This window comes from Lissotriton vulgaris, chromosome 7 (genome assembly GCF_964263255.1).
Source record: "Lissotriton vulgaris chromosome 7, aLisVul1.2, whole genome shotgun sequence".
Classification (NCBI taxonomy): domain Eukaryota; kingdom Metazoa; phylum Chordata; class Amphibia; order Caudata; family Salamandridae; genus Lissotriton; species Lissotriton vulgaris.
Genome location: NC_141695.1, coordinates 1,381,528,188 through 1,381,550,468, shown reverse-complemented (window position 1 = coordinate 1,381,550,468; position 22,281 = coordinate 1,381,528,188). Strand labels below are relative to the sequence as shown.

The following is a 22,281-nucleotide window of genomic DNA, read 5'->3' as shown; positions in this document are numbered from 1 at the left end:
ATTCTAGTTTATGCACGTACATGCATCCCCACATCCGCAGGCCAGGCGTGGCCTGCGGGGCTAAATAAAAGGGAAGCGTGTGCTCGTGCACGTCACTTCCGACTGGCATTGTGTGTGAGCCTGAGTCGCTGCTTGCTGCACGTCCTGCCCCTGCGCACGCGACTGGGCGTTAGCCAGGCCTGTATTGGCCAGCCACACACCAACACTACACCAGTCATTGCCATCCCGCCAGCAGCCTTGCAAGAGAACGGACACAAGTTCTTTCTTAGTTTTTATGATTCCCCATAAAGCCCCTCCCTGCCCTACGGTACTTCCTGCTCGCCAGCTTGTTGGTGTCCTGCGCGAGGAGCATAAGCAGAGTTCGGAGGGGCTCTCACCACAGGAACATTTTTTAAAAGAGGGCACAAATAGTGCCTTTTAATGTAAATTTGAGAAAGCAAGAGCATTTATAAAGCAGTGTGAAAGTGCAGACTTGAAATATTAAACATGAAAAATTGCCCCATGTGTTAGAATTGAAATTGTTCAACAGTTACTGTAGTGTGCAACAAGCAAGGTATTCAATCATCTTACAAGTACATAGGGTTGTCTCTGCACTTCATCTGGCAGCTAAAGCTGAAAGTCTTCATGAAAAACCACTGTGAGGTTAGTGTACCTTGTATTTAATTAACCTCGGATTCTAACTTGTGAGAGGGAAGTATGCAGGATCAGCTGCAAACCAAGTGGATGGTCCTTAGCTAGGTCCCGGAGCTTATTGTCAGCTGCTAATGTAGCCCACTGAGTAAGGACTGTCCCATGGGAGTAAGAAAGGTGCATCGTCTGGTAAGGAGGGGCGCAAAACCTGCGCATCGCCAAGGGGCCAGTCACCAAACTCACTAATTATGAAAGTTATCTGTTTGGGAACAGCCGACCAGGAAGCTCTTTTCAAATCAATGCATGACGTACTAGCAACGAATGCTGCGGCCTGAGCCAGAGAGACAGCCTGCCGACTGTTCCCTTTGATTCTCTATCTCCTAGTCTCTGATTTAAATCTCTCCCTTGCTTTCTCCCTCTGGCATGCATCCTAACAGCGGCAAGTGCAGTGCAAGCTCTACTTCAAGTCACTAGTACATTTTCAAGAGACAAGAACTTAGTTCAACCACTGCACATAACACAGGAATGGCTGCAGCAGCACACCCCATATTAGAAGTAGCCAGCAGGTTCAATGTGCAACAGCCCTGCCCAAACACCTGAAAACCACTTGAGGGATTACACCTAAAGAAACACCCATTGCCACTTATTAAACAAGCATTTGCAATGCAATAGGTCTCGCATTAGGAAAGTTTGAGCTATTGGTATTGTAAATGACAAATTGTTTATTTATGTTTTGTTTTTAAAAATAGCTAAATTAATAGCTTTGTCATTTATAATGCCAATAGTTATAACTTTTGCAAATGTGACACCTATAGCATTTGGAATGCAATATGTGTTGTATTCACGTGACTTACATGTATTGATATTACAAATAACAATGGCTTTTAATTTTTTCAAAATATTTAATACTTAAATAAAAGTTATTGTAATTTATAATGGCAATAGCTTAAACTTTTGTAAATAACTTTTGTGAACATTATGTTCAGTGTATTTTATTGTGACGAAATTCCAAGAACAGAAGTGAAATATTAACATCTTTTTGTGTCACGATGGCGATCCGACGGAACTACTATTCCCGGCATGCCCTGGGCCGGAAACTACCGTTCCCATGATCCTTCGCGGTACTACGCGATAGCGCGAGAACGTATGAAAGACAGTCGGCGGCTGATGGTGGTGTCGGGAATTCTTCCGGAGTATTTGTCACGGCGTTTTGCAGACTTTTGAGAGTTGGTGCGGTAAGAGTGCCTGGCACCACAGCGCAATCCAGCGGGATCGCTGAGTTCTTTGTTGGGTGTTTGTTTCAGCCTACTCGGTAACGGCGGTTACCGTGAGTAGGTTTTGTGTCCGTTTGTAACTTTGTAATTGGCCCGGTTGGTATTGTCGGCCAACGGAGTTTACCCTAGCTGGGTTTTTAGGTGTGCAGGGCGCACATAAACTGTGGTGATCATTTCCCCTCCCATACTTTGGATTATGCCCTTGAACCCATTTAAGAGGCATTATTTGGGCTAGTAATTGAACTGAATTACGAAGGGTCTTCGCATGTTTCTTTTGCATTGAAATGGATATTACTACAAGTGGCAGCGTGTATTTCATTGTGTATAGGTGCTAACTATTGTATTTACCTCTTCCACTTAACAGGGGTATTCTAGAGGTGTATGGTTACACTCTTCCCCTGTGATGCACTGTTAGAGGTATACTTAGGTAGGTTCTTCTACAGGTGCTATATGTATAGAGAGACGCTGAAAAGTATGAAATCATTGTTATAGTACTGTTACTTGCTTTTGTATTGTTATAGTTACACCGCAACAATTTCTACGCTACCAGACACCTCTACACATCTAGAAGAGTTATATTTTCCTTTACAGGTATACAATTATAAGGTAGTTGCATACCACTGTCAGTTCTGATTATTGTAAACATAGTCTTATGCGTGTTATCTGCTTGTGTCTTACAGATCTCCCTCCCTGCTGTCCCCTTCCTTTCCTTCCCTGATTCTTGCATCTTTTTCCCCTCGCTTGATTCTCTCAATGCTCTGTGCCATTACGGCTATTCAGGCGTTGACTCGATCTAGAGGTGGGCATACTATTCCACAAACCGATCCTGAGGACGTTAACTTAACAGAATTCCCGACCTACAAATAATAGTCCTCCTGGTCAGGTTGTGCAAGTATGGCCACATTAGAAGATGTGATAGAGGCTCTGGGTAGCTTACAGTTGGAAGTCTCCGTGTCTCGGTTGGAGACTGCGGACCTGAGGGCCCGATTGGATGGCATTCAGCGCAATCCATTTGATGCGGGGGCTGCTCCTCCACCGCAGCCGGTGGTACTAGAGATGTCTGTGTCTATTCCATTGGCGTCACCAGAACGATGTCATGGGGAATCAGACAAGGTTCAAGTGTTCCTCACTCAGATAGCTCTACATTTTTCCTGCAAACCTAAAGCATTCCCTACCAATCAGGCTAAGGTGGCCTTTCTGATCTCATATTTAGCGGGCAACGCTGCACAATGGGCTGTCCCGTTGGTTCATCGCAATAATCCTTTATTGCACGATTGGGAAGCCTTCCAAACTGAATTTCTTAGAGTATTTGATAGAAGGGCTGATTCCTACACAGCAGATAGGGAATTGTTGGGGTTACGACAGGGTAAAGGGGACCTCGTTGTATACTTGAACGCCTTTTGGCGTTTAGTGGCAGAAACCACCTGGCCAGAGAACAAACAGGCGTCATTGTTTCATCAAGGGTTGAATGACGAACTTAAGGATGTCATAGCGCAAATAGATCCTCAACCCACTACTTGTGATGGTTTGATCAACTTAGCCTTAAGGTTAGATCATCGTCTGGGCGAGAGGAAAGGCGAAACCCGTAAGAAACCAGTGGTTGAGACACATGTTACCAAGGAAGGGAATCAGCCTCCTCTTCTGAACCTATGGAGATAGGAGCAGTGAGGACTGCTTTGACACCGGCTGAGAGAGAATCTAGGAGAAAACAAGGCCTTTGTTTATATTGTGGCAAAAAGGGCCATTTTTGTGAGAGAGTGCCCATCAAAGCCAAAAGCCAACCGTTTTCGAGGTAACCAAGTGGCTTCCGCTGATACAGAAAAGGTGACGGAAAACTGATTGACTCTGGGAAACAGGAAGGGGTTTCTTGGAGTCCTATGCATGTCCCTTCTTTAAGTGGTGGAATGAATAGGGTAACAAATCATCTGTTTGTGTCCATTATGTTACTGCTGGCCAGTGAATCTGTAGTCACTTCAGCTATGGTGGACTCAGGGGCAACTGGTATGTTCACTGATATACAGGAAGCCCAACGCATGGGAGTAACTCTAGTGCAGAAAGAGAGGCCTGAAGACGTGTATGCTGTGGATGGGGGGAAGCTTAGTATGGGTCCCATTAGCTATGACACAGAAGAAATTGAGGTGTTATTGGGGGACACGCACTCGGAGTTTCTTGCATTTAGTGTTATCAGGGCTCCTCAATATGGTATAATCTTTGGCTTACCTTGACTGGAAAAACACAACCCGAGTATAAATTGGGACACCAGAACCGTTCATATGGGTTCAGAGTATTGCTTGAATCATTGTCATAAGGGAGCTATGAAACCCGCTCAAGCCTTGTCTGGTGGGTCTTGTATTGCCACGGCAGCTGAAAAATGTGTTCAACTTTCTGCGGTGTATCAGTTCTTTGGCAAAGTGTTTAACCCCTTCGCTGCGGATGACAAATCCAGCTCGTCATGGGCGTTACCTGCGCTACGCGGATGACGAGCTGGCTTTGTCACAAACCGCGCGATTTTCAAATCTCAGCGCACAGCGGGAAAACCCGCTAGCGCGCATGCGGTTAATGAGGCACAGGCTGAGGAGCTCCCCCCCTATAGGCAGTATGACTGCCAGATCGATCTGGTCCCGGGAGCTGCAGTAACTTGTGGGCGGATTTATGCTCTCACGGAGCTTGAGAACTTACACCTTCGTGAGTATTTGGACAAACTATTGGGGCTGGGTTTCATACGTCCATCGAAATCTCCAGCAGCCTCGCCACTTTTCTTCATCCCGAAAGCTAATGGCGAGCTACGCGCATGTGTGGACTATAGGGCATTAAATGCCATCACTGTGAAAAATAGGTATCCTGTACCCTTGATCAGTGTTTTGTTTGAGCAAGTAAAAAAAGCTACAGTGTTCACAAAACTTGATCTAAAAGGGGCCTATCATTTGGTTCGCATGCGTAGCGGGGATGAATGGAAGACCGCATTCAAGACTCGCTATGGGCTATTCGAGTATAGGGTGATGCCCTTCGGACTCTGTAACGCCCCAGCGGCCTTTCAATTCTTCCTTAATGATGTTTTTTGTGAAATATTGGACCGGTATGTGATTGTCTACATAGACGATATCCTGGTCTACTCGGACTCGGAGGATCTGCACCGTCAGCATGTGGCAAACGTGCTCACCATTTTGCAGGCAAACAATCTTTACTGCAAACTCAGTAAATGTGACTTTCATGTTCGTACTGTAGAATTTCTGGGGGTAATGCTGAGTCCAGATGGCCAAGAGATGGCGGAAAGGAAGGTTGCGGCTGTTCGGAATTGGCCTGTTCCATGTAATGTCCGTGATGTACAATGTTTCATTGGATTTGCCAATTTTTATAGGCGTTTCATCAATCAATTCTCTCGGTTGGTGGCGCCTATCACTCAGCTGTTGAGGAAAGCGAGCGTGTTTGTATGGTCTGATGACGAGCAAGCTGCTATTACTGCTCTTAAAGATGCTTTTGTGTCAGCCCCGGTATTGGCCCATCCGGATCCGATAGACCTTATGTTGTGGAGGCGGATGCTTCGGATGTGGCGATTGGGGCAATCCTGTCTCAACCCCATGCGGATACGGGGCAGCTACATCCGGTGGCGTATATGTCACGTAAACTGAATCCTGCCGAGAGAAACTATCACATTGCTGAGAAAGAGCTTCTGGCCATTCGGGACTCGTTTCAGGAATGGCGGCATTTCCTCATGGGAGCCCGTCATGTGGTGACGGTCTACTCTGACCATCGGAATTTACAGTTTATGTCTGCCGCTCGTCATCTCACGCCTAGACAGCTCAGGTGGATGATCTTTTTCTCTGGCTTTAATTTTGTCATCACGTTCCACCCAGGTGCGGACAATCGGAAGGCGGACGCCTTAACACGCCAGTCAACGGTCACCCAGTGTGGGGAGAGGGACAAGGCTAGTATTGTGGAACCGGACAGAGTGGTATGTGCTATGCAGCCTGATACATTCCTGAGGGATGTCAAGAAGGGTGTGGAATCCTTCGTTTGGAGGACATGGCTTGGTAGACACCCAGAATGGAAGTTGCATGGGGGCCTGCCAATGTTCAATGACAGATTGTTGGTGCCTACATTGTCTTTGAGGAAACAAGTCTACGTTTGGTGCCATGAGTCACCGTGTACGGGTCACTTGGGGTATGCCTAGACCCTGGAATGTGTGCTGTGACAGTTCTGGTGGCCTTCTGTGAGACCTGATGTAGGGCGATGGGTGTCCGCCTACCGCCTCTCCCTACTCCTTCGATTCCTTGGGATCAGATTTCGGTGGACTTCATTGTGGGTCTTCCTGCTGACCGGGGATGTACGGCAATAATGGTGGTGGTCGACTACCTGTCTAAGATGGGGCATTTTGTGGCCTGCAAGCAGGTGCCTTCAGCGGGTCAATTGGCTATTCTACTCATGGTCAACGTGGTTCGCTTACATGGATTGCCGAGTGTAATAGTTTCAGACCGTGGCTCGCAGTTCACCGCCCAGTTTTGGAAGAAATGGTGTTCTTCATTACATATTGGCACTGCCCTTTCCACGAGTTTTCACCCGCAAACAGACGGCCAAACTGAGCGGTTGAATCAAACTCTTAAGCAGTATTTGAGGTTCTATGTGGATAACAGTAAGGAGAACTGGGTGGACTAATTGTGGTTGGCAGAAGTGGCTTACAACAATGCTACTCACAGCTCTACCAAGAATACACCTTTTTACTGTTTGTACGGCAGACACCCTCGGTTTCTTCCCTTTGCTCACCTGAAAGCTGAGTCTCTCCTTCCGGAGGTGGCTCAAAGAGTAGAACACATCAAGGAAACGTTGTCTAAAGCGCAGGATCAGTTGCAGGCAGTGAAACTCAGGTACAAGGCTGCTGCTGATAAGCATCGGAGACAAGGTCCGTTGTACTGCAAGGGTGATGAGGTGTGGTTATCCACGAGGAATCTACGCTTCAGGAAACACAGTGTTTTCAACCCTCGGTACATTGGGCCTTATACTGTGTTGAAACGTGTGAACCCGGTTGCGGTGAAGTTGAAGCTCCCTTCCCATTTACGCATTCATCCGGTGTTTCATGTCTCATTGTTGAAACCTTCACGCTCGAAGGGCCAGCATCGTCCACCTCCTCTGTTGGTACAGGGAGAACTGGAATACGAGGTGAGACGAATATTGGATTCCAAGCTTCGGAGGAGTAAATTGTGGTATCTGGTGTCATGGAAGGGGTATGGGCCCGAAGAAAACTCGTGGGAACCTGCTCTGGGGATTCATGCCCCGGTTTTGGTCTCTGTCTTCCATAGGAGATGCCCCTCTAAACCTGGTCCTTGATCTCCTCTGTTGAAAGGGGGGATGTTCTGTCACGATCGCGATCCGACGGAACTACTATTCCCGGCATGCCCTGGGCCAGAAACTACCGTTCCCATGATCCTTTGCGGTACTACGCGATAGCGCGAGAACGTATGAAAGACAGTCGGCGGCTGATGGCGGTGTCGGGAATTCTTCCGGAGTATTTGTCACGGCGTTTTGGAGACCTCTGAGAGTTGGTGCGGTAAGGGTGCCTGGCACCACAGCACAATACAGCGGGATCGCTGAGTTCTTTGTTGGGTGTTCGTTTCAGCCTACTCGGTAACGGCGGTTACCGTGAGTAGGTTTTGTGTCCGTTTGTAACTTTGGAATTGGCCCGGTTGGTATTATCGGCCAACGGAGTTTACCCTAGCTGGGTTTTTAGGTGGGCAGGGCACTCATAAACTGTGGTGATCATTTCCCCTCCCATACTTTGGATTATACCCTTGAACCCATTTAAGAGGCATCATTTGGGCTAGTAATTGAACTGAATTACGAAGGGTCTTCGCATGTTTCTTTTGCATTGAAATGGATATTACTACAAGTGGCAGCGTGTATTTCATTGTGTATAGGTGCTAACTATTGTATTTACCTCTTCCACTTAACAGGGGTATTCTAGAGGTGTATGGTTACACTCTTCCCCTGTGATGCACTGTTAGAGGTATACTTAGGTAGGTTCTTATATAGGTGCTATATGTATAGAGAGACGCGGAAAAGTATGAAATCATTGTTATAGTACTGTTACTTGCTTTTGTATTGTTATAGTTACACCGCAACAATTTCTACGCTACCAGACACCTCTACACATCTAGAAGAGTTATATTTTCCTTTACAGGTATACAATTATAAGGTAGTTGCATACCACTGTTAGTTCTGATTATTGTAAACATAGTCTTATGCGTGTTATCTGCTTGTGTCTTACAGATCTCCCTCCCTGATGTCCCCTTCCTTTCCTTCCCTGATTCTTGCATCTTTTTCCCCTCGCTTGATCCCCTCAATGCTCTGTGCCATTACGGCTATTCAGGCGTTGCCTCGATCTAGAGGTGGGCATACTATTCCACAAACCGATCCTGAGGATGTTAACTTAACATTTTGTTACATTTGAAATAAAGCTTGAAACATTGAGAGAACATATTTGAACCAGGTGTTGTTGAATGGTTGCACAGATTGATGCTGTGGTGGCACTGAGTGATGTTGTAATGGTGAACGAGTGATGCTGTGGCAATCAGTGATGCTGTGGTAGCTCATAGTGATGTTGTGATGCGTGGTGCTGAATGATGCTGTATGCTATGCTATGTTTTGTCTTGCTATCCTATGTTTGTTTTGTTATGCTATGCTATGTTTTGCTATTATATGATTTGATTTGTTATGTTATGCTATGCTGTGTTTTGGTATGTTATGCTATGTTTTGCTATCCTGTACTTTGATTTGTTATGTTATGCTATGCTGTGTTTTGTTATGCAATGCTATGTTTTGTTATGCTATGCTATATTTTGCTATGCTATGCGTTGTTATGCTATGCTATGTTTTGTTGTGTTTTGCTATGCTATTCTTTGTTTTGCTATGCTATGTTTTGTTATGCTATGCTCTGTTTTGTTGTTTTGTTAAGCTATGCTATGTTTTGTTGTGTTTTGCTATGTTTTGTTATGCTATGTGTTGTTCTGTTTTTTATGCTATGTTTTGTTATGTTATGCTATGTTTTGTTATGCTATGCTGTGTTTTGTTTTGTATCCTATGCTTTGTTTTGTTATGCTATGCTATGTTTAGTTTTTCTATCCTATGCTTTGTTGTGTTATGCTATATTTTGTTGTGTGTTGCTATGCTATGTTTTGTTATGCTATGCTATGCTTTGTTATGCTATGCTGTTTTGTTGTGTTTTATTATGCTATGCTTTGTTTTGCTATGCTATGTTTTGTTATGCTATGTTTTGTTATGCTGTCTTTTGTTATGCTATGCCATGCTTTGTTATGCTATGCTAAGCTTTGTTTTGTTATGTTATGCTAAGCTTTGATTTGTTATGCTATGCTATGTAGTGTTTTGTTATGCTATGTTTTGATATGCTTTGCTATGCTATGTTTTGATATGTATGCTATGTTTTGTTGTGTTTTGTTATGCTATGCTATGTTTTGTTGTGTTTTGCTATGTTTTGTTATGCTATGCTATGCTATGCTTTGTTTTGCTATGTTTTGTTATGTTATGCTATGTTTTGTTCTGCTATGTTTTGCTGTGTTTTGTTATACTATGCTATGTTTTGTTATGCTTTGTTTTGTTATGCTGTTTTGTTTTGCCATGCTATGTTTTGTTATGCTATGTTTTGCTTTGCTATCCTATGCTTTGTTTTGTTATGCAATGCTATGTTTTGCTATCATATGCTTTTTTGTTATGCTATGCTATGCTGTGTTTTGTTATGCTTTGTTTTGTTGTGCTATGCTGGTGAGGGTGAGTGTGGGTGAGGGGGTGTGAGGGTGAGGGGGTGTGAGGGTGAGGGGGTGGGAGGGTGTGAGGGTGAGGGGGTGTGAGAGTGTGAGGGGGAGGGTGTGTGAGGGTGAGGGGTGTGAGGGTGAGGGTTTGTGAGGGTGAGTGAAGGTGTGTGAGGGTGTGTGAGGGTGAGTGAGAGGGTGTGAGGGTGAATGAAGGGTGAGAGGGTGTGAGGGAGGGTGAGGGGGTGTGAGGGTGTGTGAGGGTGAGGGGGGTGATGGTGTGAGGGTGAGTGAGAGGGTGTGAGGGTGAGTGAGGGTGTGTGATGATGAGGGGGTGAGGGTGAATGAGGGTGTGTGAGGATGAGAGGGATGTGAGGGTGAGGAGGTGTGAGGGTGAGTGGGTGTGAGGGGTGTGAGGGTGTGTGAGGGGGGGGGGTGGTGTTGTGAGGGTGTGGTGTTGTGAGGGTGTGGGGTTGTGAGGGTGAGGGGTTGTGAGGGTGATGGGGTGAGGGTGACGGGGTGAGGGTGAGGGGGTGTGAGGGTGTTAGGGTGAGGGGGTGTGAGGGTGTGTGAGGGTGAGGGTATCTGAGGGTGAGGGTGTGTGAGGGTGAGGGGTGTGAGGGTGAGAGGGTGTGTGAGGGTGAGAGGGTGTGTGAGGGTGAGTGAGTGTGAGGGTGTGTGAGGGTGAGGGGTGTGAGAGTGGGGGGGGTGAGGATGAGGTGGTGTGAGGGTGAGAGGGTGTCAGGGTGAGGGGGTGTGAGGGTGAGGGGGGTGTGAGGGTGAGAGGGTGTGTGAGGGTGAGGGGTGTGTGAGTGGGTGTGAGGGTGAGGGGGTGTGAGGGTGGGTGAGAGGGTGTGTGAGGGTGAGAGGGTGTGTGAGGGTGAAAGTGTGTGTGAGGGTGAGAGGGTGTGTGAGGTTGAGAGGGTGGGTGAGAGAGTGAGTGATGGTGAGGGTGAGGGGTGTGAGGGTGAGAGGGTGTGAGGGTCAGGGGGTGTGAGGGAGGGAGAGGGGATGTGAGGGTGAGGGGATGTGAGGGTGAGGGGATGTGAGGGTGAGGGGTGTGATGGTAAAGGGGTGTGGGGGTGAGAGGGTGTGTGAGGGTGTGTGAGGGTGAGAGGGGGTGTGAGGGTGAGGGTGTGTGAGGGGCGTGAGGGTGAGAGTGTGTGAGGGCACGGGGTGTGAGGGTGAGGGTGGGTAATTAGGTGTGTGAGGGTGAGAGGGTGTGTGAGGGTGAAGGGGTGTGTGAGGGTGAGAGGGTATGTGAGGGTGAGAGGGTGGGTGAGGGGGGGTGTGAGGGTGAGGGTGTGTATGAGGGTGAGGGGGTGTGAGGGTGAGGGGGTGTGAAGGGATGTGAGGGTGAGAGGATGTGAGGGTGAGGGGGTGTGAGGGTAAGGGGGTGTGAGGGTGAGAGGGTGTGTGAGGGTGAGAGAGTGTGTGAGGGTGAGTGAGGGTGAGAGGGTGAGTGAGGGTGAGAGGGTGTGTGAAGGTGAGGGTGTGTGATGAAGAGGGGGTGTGAGAGTGAGGGGGTGTGAGAGTGAGGGGGTGTGAGAGTGAGGGTGGGGGGGTGTAAGGGTGAGGGGTGTGGGGGTGAGGGGTTGTGGGGGTGTGAGGGGGTGAGGGTGAGGGGGTGTGAGGGTGAGGGGGTGTGTGAGGGTGTGAGGGGGTGTGAGGTTGAGGGTGAGGGTGGGTGAGGGTGAGTGAGAGGATGGGTGAGGGTGAGAGGGAGGAAGGGGAGGGGAGGAAGAGAGAGAAAGGATGTGAGAACAAATGAGAGAGCATGAAGAGAGGGAGGAGTGACTAAGATGTTACATTAACTCACTAAGGTGGCCCAGTGAGGGTGAAATTAGCCTTCTATGGGTGTTTTCTAGCTATGCTTTGCTATGCTATGTTTTGATATATATGCTATGTTTTGTTGTGTTTTGTTATGCTATGCTATGTTTTGCTATGTTTTGTTATGCTATGCTATGCTTTGTTTTGTTATGCTATGCTATGTTTTGTTGTGTTTTGCTATGTTTTGTTATGCTATGCTATGCTTTGTTTTGTTATGTTATGCTATGTTTTGTTATGTTATGCTATGTTTTGTTCTGCTATGTTTTGCTGTGTTTTGTTATACTATGCTATGTTTTGTTATGCTTTATTTTGTGATGCTGTTTTGTTTTGCTATGCTATGTTTTGTTATGCTATGTTTTGTTTTGCTATGCTATGCTGTGTTTTGTTATGCTATGTTTTGTTGTGCTATGCTGGTGACGGTGAGTGAGGGTGAGGGGGTGTGAGGGTGAGGGGGTGTGAGGGTGAGGGGGTGGGAGGGTGTGAGGGTGAGGGGGTGTGAGAGTGTGAGGGTGAGGGTGTGTGAGGGTGAGGGGTGTGAGGGTGAGAGGGTGTGAGGGTGAGGGTTTGTGAGGGTGAGTGAAGGTGTGTGAGGTGTGTGAGGGTGTGAGGGTGAGTGAGAGGGTGTGAGGGTGAGTGAAGGGTGAGAGGGTGTGAGGGAGGGTGAGGGGGTGTGAGGGTGTGTGAGGGTGAGGGGGTGATGGTGTGAGGGTGAGTGAGAGTGAGAGGGTGTGAGGGTGAGTGAGGGTGTGTGATGATGAGGGGGTGAGGGTGAGTGAGGGTGTGTGAGGATGAGAGGGATGTGAGGGTGAGGAGGTGTGAGGGTGAGTGGGTGTGTGAGGGTGAGGGGGTGTGAGGGTGTGTGAGGGTGGGTGACGGGGAGGGTGTGGTGATATGAGGGTGTGGGGTTGTGAGGGTGAGGGTGTGTGAGAGTGACGGGGGTGAGGGTGACGGGGTGAGGGTGAGGGTGTGTGAGGGTGTGAGGGTGAGGGGGTGTGAGGGTGAGGGTGTGTGAGGGTGAGGGTATCTGAGGGTGAGGGTGAGGGGTGTGAGGGTGTGTGAGAGGGTGTGTGAGGGTGAGTGAGGGTGTGTGAGGGTGAGGGGGTATGAGAGTGGGGGTGTGTGAGGGTGAGGGTGTGTGAGGGTGAGCGGGTGTGAGGGGGTGTGAGGGTGAGAGGGTGTGTGAGGGTGAGGGGTGTGTGAGGGGGTGAGTGGGTGTGAGGGTGAGGGGGTGTGAGGGTGAGAGGGTGTGTGAGGGTGAGAGGGTGGGTGAGAGAGTGAGTGATGGTGAGGGTGAGGGGTGTGAGGGTGAGAGGGTGTGAGGGTCAGGGAGTGTGAGGGTGTGAGGGAGGGTGAGGGGATGTGAGGGTGAGGGGATGTGAGGGTGAGGGGATGTGAGGGTGAGGGGGTGTGATGGTAAAGGGGTGTGGGGTGAGAGGGTGTGTGAGGGTGAGAGGGTGTGTGAGGGTGAGAGGGGGTGTGAGGGTGAGGGTGTGTGAGGGGCGTGAGGGTGAGAGTGTGTGAGGGCAAGGGGGTGTGAGGGTGAGGGTGGGTGAGAGGGTGTGTGAGGGTGAGAGGGTGTGTGAGGGTGAGAGGGGGTGTGAGGGTGAGGGTGTGTGAGGGGCGTGAGGGTGAGAGTGTGTGAGGGCAAGGGGGTGTGAGGGTGAGGGTGGGTGAGAGGGTGTGTGAGGGTGAGAGGGTGTGTGAGGGTGAAGGGTGTGTGAGGGTGAGAGGGTATGTGAGGGTGAGAGGGTGGGTGAGGGTGTGTGTGAGGGTGAGCGTGTGTATGAGGGTGAGGGGGTGTGGGGGTGAGGGTGAGGGGGTGTGAGGGGATGTGAGGGTGAGAGGATGTGAGGGTGAGGGGTTGTGAGGGTAAGGGGGTGTGAGGGTGAGAGGGTGTGTGAGGGTGAGAGAGTGTGTGAGGGTGAGTGAGGGTGAGAGGGTGTGTGAAGGTGAGGGGGTGTGATGAAGAGGGGGTGTGAGAGTGAGCGGGTGTGAGAGTGAGGGTGTGTGAGGGTGGGGGGATGTAAGGGTGAGGGGTGTGGGGGTGAGGGGTTGTGAGGGTGTGAGGGGGTGATGGTGAGGGGGTGTGAGGGTGAGGGGGTGTGTGAGGGTGTGAGGGGGTGTGAGGGTGAGGGTGGGTGAGTGAGAGGATGGGTGAGGGTGAGAGGGAGGAAGGGGAGGGGAGGGAGAGAGAGAAAGGATGTGAGAACAAATGAGAGAGCATGAAGAGAGGAAGGAGTGACTAAGATGTTACATTAACTCACTAAGGTGGCCCAGTGAGGGTGAAATTAGCCTTCTATGGGTGTTTTCTAGCTCAGGGTGGGCATGGCCTGACAATTCATGTTATGCTGTTCATACCGAAGCAGGACCAGTACAGATTTGCATATGGCTGCGGAGAACATTTAGTTATAACATGGACGGGACGCAAATGGAGTAAATGTATTGTATTTTCTTAATGACGTTTTAAACTTGCCAGAACAAAGCCTCAAGTGAGAGCAATAAAGCAACTAGCTCTCGGCATTGCTGTGGCGGGGGCGGGGGAGCGCATTCCTTTGAAGTCTTAAGCGGGGGCGGGGGAGCGCATTCCTTTGAAGTCTGAAGCGGTGGGGGGCGGGAGAGCACATTCCTTTGAAGTCTGATGCCGAGGCCAATGGTCTTTGATGTGCACGCGCCTGGCTCACCTGAACTGTGTCTAATCCGCAGCTTGGGGATACTTTTCGGAAGCCTTACTAGAATCTCGCCGAACAATGCTTACGCATTGCTTCAGCGAGACCTAAAAACAGACAACGCTGTAACCCCTGGCAGTTCAGGAGGCACAGAGAAAAGGCAGTGGGATTGTGCCGCCAAAAATGAGATTAAAGAAACAGCGAGCAAAGTCAAACGACAAATCCGATCAACACCCTGTGCTGCCTCACACACACTTCAGAGACCCAAGCAACTACTAGTACAGCTCCTCTAGTTGCCTTTCCCTGGGTGTTGTTACATACCTTCATTCCCGATGTAGACGTTTTCCTTTGCAAGAACTGCCAAGAGCTCGGAGCAGCATGACCCCTATGAGGGTTAGTAAACTCATTCAGTCGCGGCTCGCAATACTCGCGGGGGGGAGGAGGGGGTCGCGCGGCGTTGGGGCCCCAGGGATAAAAACTTACCTGACCGGGTCCACCGCCTCTGCTCCTGGGCTGGGCCACCGGGGTCCAGCGTTGGCGCTCTTTAACAGGAACAACCGTGTCACTGGCAACCCCTCTCAGCCAATCCTGGCGCTGTTCCAGCAGCACCAGGATTGGCTTAGCAGGGATACTCGCCACCCTGCCGCCCATTAGGAGACCGAGGGTTGTGACATTGAGCAACCCTCGCTCTCCTAATGCGCAGCCGCCAGCCACAGCTAACACTTGTGCTCATGACTGGGCAGGTTGGAAACATTTTCCGACCAAAACCCAACATGCGCACTTGTGCTGCTGCCTGCTGTGCGCTCTGCGCCACCCCTTGGTCTGACAATACATGTCAGTCAGCATGATGCCGGACCGCCCACCCGAAGGGGGTGGGCGGTCCGGCACCATGCTGACTGACATGCATTGTCAGTTCAGAGCCGCCGAGGGTGCTGCGGGCGCGGCGGCTTGTGGGTCAATGCCCCAGCGCCCTAATGGACGCACCGCCACTGTCAGATACCATGAGCTGGAATCATCTACCTGAGAGCAATTGATGACTGATATATAGAATTGCACTTAGCACTCTTATTTAGGAAAGGAATGAGCTTCCACAGCCACAGAGCTTGTGTACTGGTAAGGCAATTATATCCCCCTTCCCACAAACATGTACATTAACACAACCTGGACTGCCAAGGACCCAACAATCATGGAATCAGGGATGCCCATGCGGATTTGGACCAAGTGCTTCTAACTGGTCATCATTATTCCTTAGTTTATCGGATAAAATCTTGCTATTGTACGGTGTTTGGATGAAAGTAATAGTTGTAATCGGGGTTTCTCACACACGTCAATAGACATGACTCAAGCAGGAGACTCGATTTTTTCAATCTAAATACGGCATTATTTTGGGTGTCTCCCTCCTGAAATTGCCCCAACTTCAATAGAAATCAATGGGATGAATACATTGTCCAGATTTTTTTTTTTATCTCCCACTTTCCCCTTCTAAAATGTCAGCATGTATGGATTCTGGGTACTAATTTCAGCATTCCTGCACTGTGAACCCTGCAGTCATGGCCTAAATGGGCAGAGATTAAAAGTAGCATTACTACTGGTTAATTAAAAGTGTGCGTTGCAGCATGGGAAATAACATTACCAGGTAATGTTGTTACTCATATGATTCAAACAATCTATAGATCTCCTCTTCTCTCAGTAGGTTTGGCAAGTGTGGTCGTCCTCCTCTGATAATTGTTGACTGATTGGTAACCAAGATGGCCATCCCTGCACGGAAAACCTCCAAAAACACCATGACTTTAAGAATTAATAAAATACCAATGCAACATCCAGTCAAACTACTGTGCAATTAAGTTTGTTGCCAGAGGCATTTGTGATATTCTAACATCTTAAATCTAAAAATAAGAGTTGAAAATCGTTCTCCTAATAAATATAGAAAAGATACAAGTGCTCGTAATCAGTAATATACATAACCAAGCTTGAGCTCACATTTCGAGGACGTCAGTTTGCATAATGCTATCAGTAAAAGGTTCTGTCAGTTACCCAACCAGATTTGGATTACACTTCAAGGCACACTAACAGTGCTAGAGGAAACTCACAAGGAGGCCATTTTTAAAAGTTGTTCACTGAGGGCCCGCTTGGAGGAAGCTTACGCTGAGGGCATTGTAAGAAGAAGGTTACCTAGGGGCACCGTTGGTGGAATCTCACACAGCAGGCACTGCTGAAGGAAGGTCAAACTGTGAACAAACTCTTACCGACAGAACCGATGATGGAGCTCAGGGAGGGCACCTGTGGTGACAGCTCAGAGTGAGGGCACTGTTGCCCACGGTCGCAGTGACATCACTGATAGACACCTCACATTCACATGACACTGCTTGAGGAGGGCACCGCTTAGGATGTTTCTAGCCCCGTCATGGCATTTCTGGAATGATATAACCTCTATATTACTGACAGGGCTGGGGTTATCTCATACTGAGAAGGTAATATGCCTCTGTAACATGACACTTCTGGATGAGGGACACATTGCTAAGTTCATATAGCACCAAGAGGACATTGTTGAGGAGAATACATTGCAGATGGTCCTAAAACACTACCAAGGCCCTGCCAGGAGGAAGCTTGGAGCGAGCCTCTCAGCACCATAACTTCTTAAATAGGCAACACAACAGAGCAACACTACCAAACAAGCAAAACAGATGGAGTAACCTCTTGCTGGCCAACTCAGAAACAATTTGGGGCCTTGTCAGTGGTATGAGGCACATACAAATGATACAGTATAAAGTAATATAATGAATGCAATACAATACTGGAGTCAAAAGGTGCTGACATTACTGCTAGCAAGGCCTGGACTGCCATTTTTTATCAGGCATTTCCCCAGTGGGCTGGAGTCTTTGGTGGCTGATTTAGGGCAGGGAGCCTCTGGTGTCGCCTTTGACACTTTGTCCAGCTTCCCAGGGTAATTACAACAGACACAGGGGTGGGAGGGTGGTTTCAGGTGAGAGAGAGGACAGAGAGTGAGGAGAGAGAAAGATGGCAGAGGAGGAAGGGAGAATGGCTGGTTTGAACATGAAGGGTGGATATGGGTTTCCCCCTTGCCCTACTGCTAGCAAAATGCTCAGACTGACTAGCACTTGTAGAGGAAGCTCGTGGTGCTGGGGGTATGTCACACTGCGTGTATAGTTTGTCTGTGGCGGCCGGTAAGTTTAGGTAGGAGGGGGTGGACGCCACACACACGCATACACACTGACAGCCATGCATTCACACACGCGCACACACCCACACAAACACATCCATTTACAACACTCATTAACAAACATTCATACATACACTCACGCACGTACCAACATTTAAAAAAAAACAAAAAACACAATTACCTGCAGCCCTTCCTCGGAGGACCTTCCCTCACTGGCTGACCTAAGGTGGCTGACCTAAGGGCAACCAATAAGGAAGACGGCAGTCCCAATGTCATTACAGAGTGGGATGGGATCAGTGAGATTGCGATGAAGTGCCACTGATTGACACTCGACCCTAGGCGCTTCATGGCTTAAAACTGAAGCGCCCTGGTGTGAGGCAATCAGTGACGCTACTCCTCGTCAATGAGGTGTGACTTCCTCAGTTCAGCTAAATTCAGCTCAGGCAGCCAGGAGCCTCCACATTTAGCACATGTCTGGCTCCTGGCTGCCTGACCTGAAAATGAACAGTGTCCGTCAGGCTGACCTTTGTTCAGTCTGACAGACACAGTTAGTGAGGGGCAAAAGGTGGGCGGTGTGGCCTCTCAGCCCCATGGACCTGCTGCAACTGTATTTTGTCCAGCAGCATTTGCGGCAGTTGTATATCAGAATACTGCGGAGAAAATTGTTGGCTGCTAAAATATTGTGGCCTAAATATTGACTAACACAATATTGTCGGGTTACTGTATGTAGATAAGTATAGATTAGCTATTCCTAATGCCACATGTTTGTCCCTTGAAGGTAAATATCACATGGGACATATAGGATGCATTAAGATTCTCAAATCTTTTCTTACCAAATATCCTTAACCTGCTTAATATTGTGGTGGTTGATATTTTGGCCATGATTTTTTGTCAAGACGGTATTAAAAGCTCGATATCCTGGTAGAATATTATGACAGGCAGGCTGCTAGAAAAACCTTACAGTGTCTGGCCTCTGTCCTCTACTCCTCACCATGAAGGGAGAGAATCATCACACTATGGGAGGATGCCCACTGCCAAAGCTGCTCACAGAAGACGGTTGTGTGGGCAGTTGAGTATGGCTGAGTGACGCTTGCAGGGAGTACTCGCCCTCTTTATAGTCTGCTCCCTTGATTAACGCTTCCCTCTCCACTCCCCCCCCCCCCCCCAAGGCCTTGCACCCTGCTCTCACCTAGGTGGCACCTCACCCTGGCGTTGGTAGGTCCATAGTTTCCCGGAAGCACTGTGCCTGGCTGCAGCACTGAGAAGCAGGCATTGCCAAAGATGTTACTGTTCACAAAGGTTCGTAGTGCGCCCAGAAGACGATATGTCCGTGGGCAACTGCGACAATTGCTTGCCACACACTGCCCCTTGCGGTAGAGGTAGAATGTATGCCAGCCGCCAGTTGAGGCTGGATGGGCTGTCCAACCCTTTGGCAGGACGCCACCATTTCCAAAGTCCCATTGTATTTCTTCAAAGTCTCGTACCACAGCTGGGAAGTTTCGCTCCAAGACCTCTACATCATGGCGTTGGGCGTCGCGCTGGCAGTATGGCGCTGATGGTAGGTCAGGCAAGAAGAAGACCTTTGGTTTCTGGATCGCCCTGTGATGGTCGCTTAAGTAGCGGGCTTGGTCGCGCACCCCCTTGTGTACCCTGGTCATGCCGGACCATGAGTAGCGCTTTGCATAGTCCTGCAAGTTGTGGTACAGCTTGCTGTTAAGTCTGCTTGAGCGTTGAGGACGACGGACACCTGGTGGTCCCTGGCATGCCAAGTAGCCACCACCCACATCTGGTTGTTCCTGGCTCTCCCGATTAGCTGATATAGGGTCTGGTGGTCGCTCCCGGCCGACCCAGTAGCAGTACCAAACAAAGAGAGCAGCAAGAAGCCCACAGACTGCCAGGATTGGCTCACTGGGCAAGTGGACAGATGGCACACGTGATAAGAATAGACCCAGTGGGCTCCCTATGTTCCAGTCACCCGGGCTAGGCAGCATCTTCTTCCAGTCCGATGTTGGGTACTGACTAGCACTGATGCCAATACCTTGGCCTACGCTATGTAGCACAATATTACATTGGTTTCAAGTCAATCCTGTTTGGGGAAACGCCACAATCTTCAACGTATCTGTAGCAACACAACAGCTGCTGGAACACAGTGGGGCCAACGTTGCAGCAGCTTCTACAAATTCATACTAACACTCATCAGCTTTAACTCACTTTGAATCAATGGTAAGCAAGATTTCAACCCACTGGCCACCTCTACGGAGACTTTGGTGAATTGATCGATACTAAAAAGGCTTCAATGTATCTTGGTCCAACGGAAAAAGCTCTTTTGGCCAACCTCGCCGGTGCTTTGATACCATGCAGGCCAGTGTCCCCGAGCATTTGCATAAGGTGGGTCATGTCTAAAGAGCGTCTGAGCGACCTTAGGCCAACACAGTCTTCCACCGCTTTCTGATTGAGGCTAGAGTGGGTTTGATGCCATTAGCTCCAGTATCACAGGCCTCTTTAGAGAAAAATGTGGAGGCTTCCGTTCTTTTCAGGCGAATGATGGAGAAGCCTTAACACCTTTTGAGGCAGCTCCAAAGAGACCTAGATGCAGGTCTGACCAATCTTGAATAAGCTTAATTCTGCTTGGGTCCCTGTCCAAAAGGCTTTAACACCCTGTTGAACAACACTATCGAGGCTTGATGGCGCCTACAGCAGTGTGCAAGCGGCTGGGCTGGTTAGTCAAACTCCCAGGCTAATTTTACTCCACAAGGGAAACATCTGCAGAGACTTGAATGCCATAGTGCCCACAGGTTGGTGTGATGCTGGCGATGAGGAGGGGTGCTGTACTGGTGATGCCGGTGGTCTGCAGCTGCTGGTGCCTGTCCTAGCGATGGCGGCTGAGAGGAGACAGGTGGAGTGATGATGAGGCAGAAATGACAGCTCCGCCGGTAGTCGCCTGCCCTCGCTGCTTGCTCCCGTTTAGTGTCTCTGCTGGGAAGATGGCCGGCCCCCGGTGCACTGGCCGAACCGCTGCTAATCCGTCCAACTGGGGTCTCAGCGGCATCGCCCGCTCGCTCTTCCCTCTCGCGGTCCGTCTTCGCCGGAGACACCGCCCAGCCGATCCGAGCCGAGCCCTGCTGCAGCGCTGAAGGCGGCGGCGCTGGACCCGGACAGTCGGCTCTGGCACCGAGGAGCTCCCCTCTTCTCCTTTCGCTATTGTCGTTCCCTCTCACCCGTCATCCCACTCTCTTTATTTCTCTCGATCGCTCGCCCCCTCATTCCTCCGCACCTCGCCTTTGTCTCTCCCTCAGTGCCTATCGCTTTTCTTTCTGATTTTTTTCTCTATCTCCCTCTTCATCTTTCTCTCGTTCTTCTTCATTTGTATTTCGCACCTCGCTCATTTGTTCTCTTGCTCTTTTACCATCTCTCTCTCCTCACTGCCTATTTCCTCTCTTGTTATCTTCCTACTCTTCTCTTCATTATCGAATTGTCATTCGCCTTTTCTCTTGATCTCTATTGTCCCCCTTTGTTCTACCCAATATTTAATTCTACTTTCTTCCTCTTTTACTACTCAGTCTCTTTTTCTCATATACATCTTCCCCTTTTGCTTTCCAGCTCCCTTTCTTTCTCTGTCATTCTTTTTTTCTCTCCCAATGACTTCATCTCTTTCTTCTCTCACTCTCACTGCCTCTTTTCTCTTCTCCATCGCTGCAATATATTTTGCGTTTTCTCTCTTTTCTATTTACTCGTTCCTGCTATTCCTCTTCCTTCTCGGCATTTTTCTCATATATTCTTCTTTCACCCTTTCCGTCTGCTACTTCTGTAGATCTCACTCTGTTTGTCTCTTCGTGTTTCCTCATCCTCTCCGACCCTCTAACCTTCTCTTACCATGGTCTACCCCTTCCCTCCTTCTCTCCAGATACAAATCTCCACTCACTCTGCGTCTACCCCCTTCATAAGTTTGTCCACTTCTGCACCACTTATTATCTGTCCCTCTCTTCTTTCCCCGCGTTAACCCTTTTCCTGCGTGCTTACTTTCACCCAGTTTTCCCATTCTTGCCTATTTCTTTCTCACAGGCACGCTTGTGCATTTTTGTATATTTTTGTATTTTGCCAGTGAGCGTTTCCTTACACAATATCTTTATAATCCTTCTTTTTGTTTTCGTTCTTTTCGTTTTTGTCAACTTAAAATGTTTTCTTGTTTTATTTTCACCTCACATTGTGACTCTGCATCCATGAATAGGAAGGTGGTGGAAAATGTTTTAAAGGGAAGGTATATAATAAGGTGGGAGGATACTAGGAGTTATAGGGTATTGTCTAGAAATGGCCAGCTTTTTTTAAATTGTGACTACTTTTTTCTGATTTCCTTTAAGCTATCAGCTTGATGATAGATATTTTATCAACAGCAAATGGTCATACCATACCCACCAGAACTTAATTTGAGCCGGTGGTTGAAGGTGGGGCCCACCGGCACTGTTTTTTTTAGAGGCCCGCGCGTATTTTTCCTCACAAGACTTTGACTCAGAGCAAGAGAGGTAAAATCACAAAAGGGAGAGAGAAGAAGAATGAGAAAGACGGAAAAACAGGAACAAGTGCAGAAATCAAGCTTGAAAAATAATATACAGTAGTGAGATGAAGGACCAGGGAGTGTGGGGAAAGAGCCATGAGGACATTCAGTAACACCAGCTGCAGGTTTCAGTGTAAAACTTTGGTCCCTCACTCAGAGTTTATTTAATTTGTAAAAAAAAAAAAAAGTGCCAGTGCCCTTGTGAGGTCACCACCAACCATTGCCAGCACTGCCAAAGACAACTACAAACCATCACAATGCTACAAGTATGACAATTTAGGCTGTTCGAGGCCCCCAAAATATATAATGAGAAAAAAACAACTGTTGTTTTGCTCAGCTCTAAATTAAATAGACAGTGACACCATGTGGCAGCTGTCATAAGTGCTGGTGT

General features: G+C 48.7%; 1 protein-coding gene across 1 annotated transcript in view; it reads right to left on the bottom strand.

Moving 5' to 3' along the window:
- Positions 1–20,487, bottom strand: part of ASPHD1 (aspartate beta-hydroxylase domain containing 1) — a 34,414-nt gene extending 13,927 nt beyond the window's left edge. Inside the window, exon 1 of the mRNA XM_086928969.1 lies at positions 18,528–20,487. Coding sequence (XP_086785095.1) covers positions 18,528–19,329 — 802 coding nt within the window. The 5' untranslated portion in view covers positions 19,330–20,487. The remainder of the gene's footprint in view (positions 1–18,527) is intronic.
- Between the last annotated feature and the right edge of the window lie 1,794 nt (positions 20,488–22,281).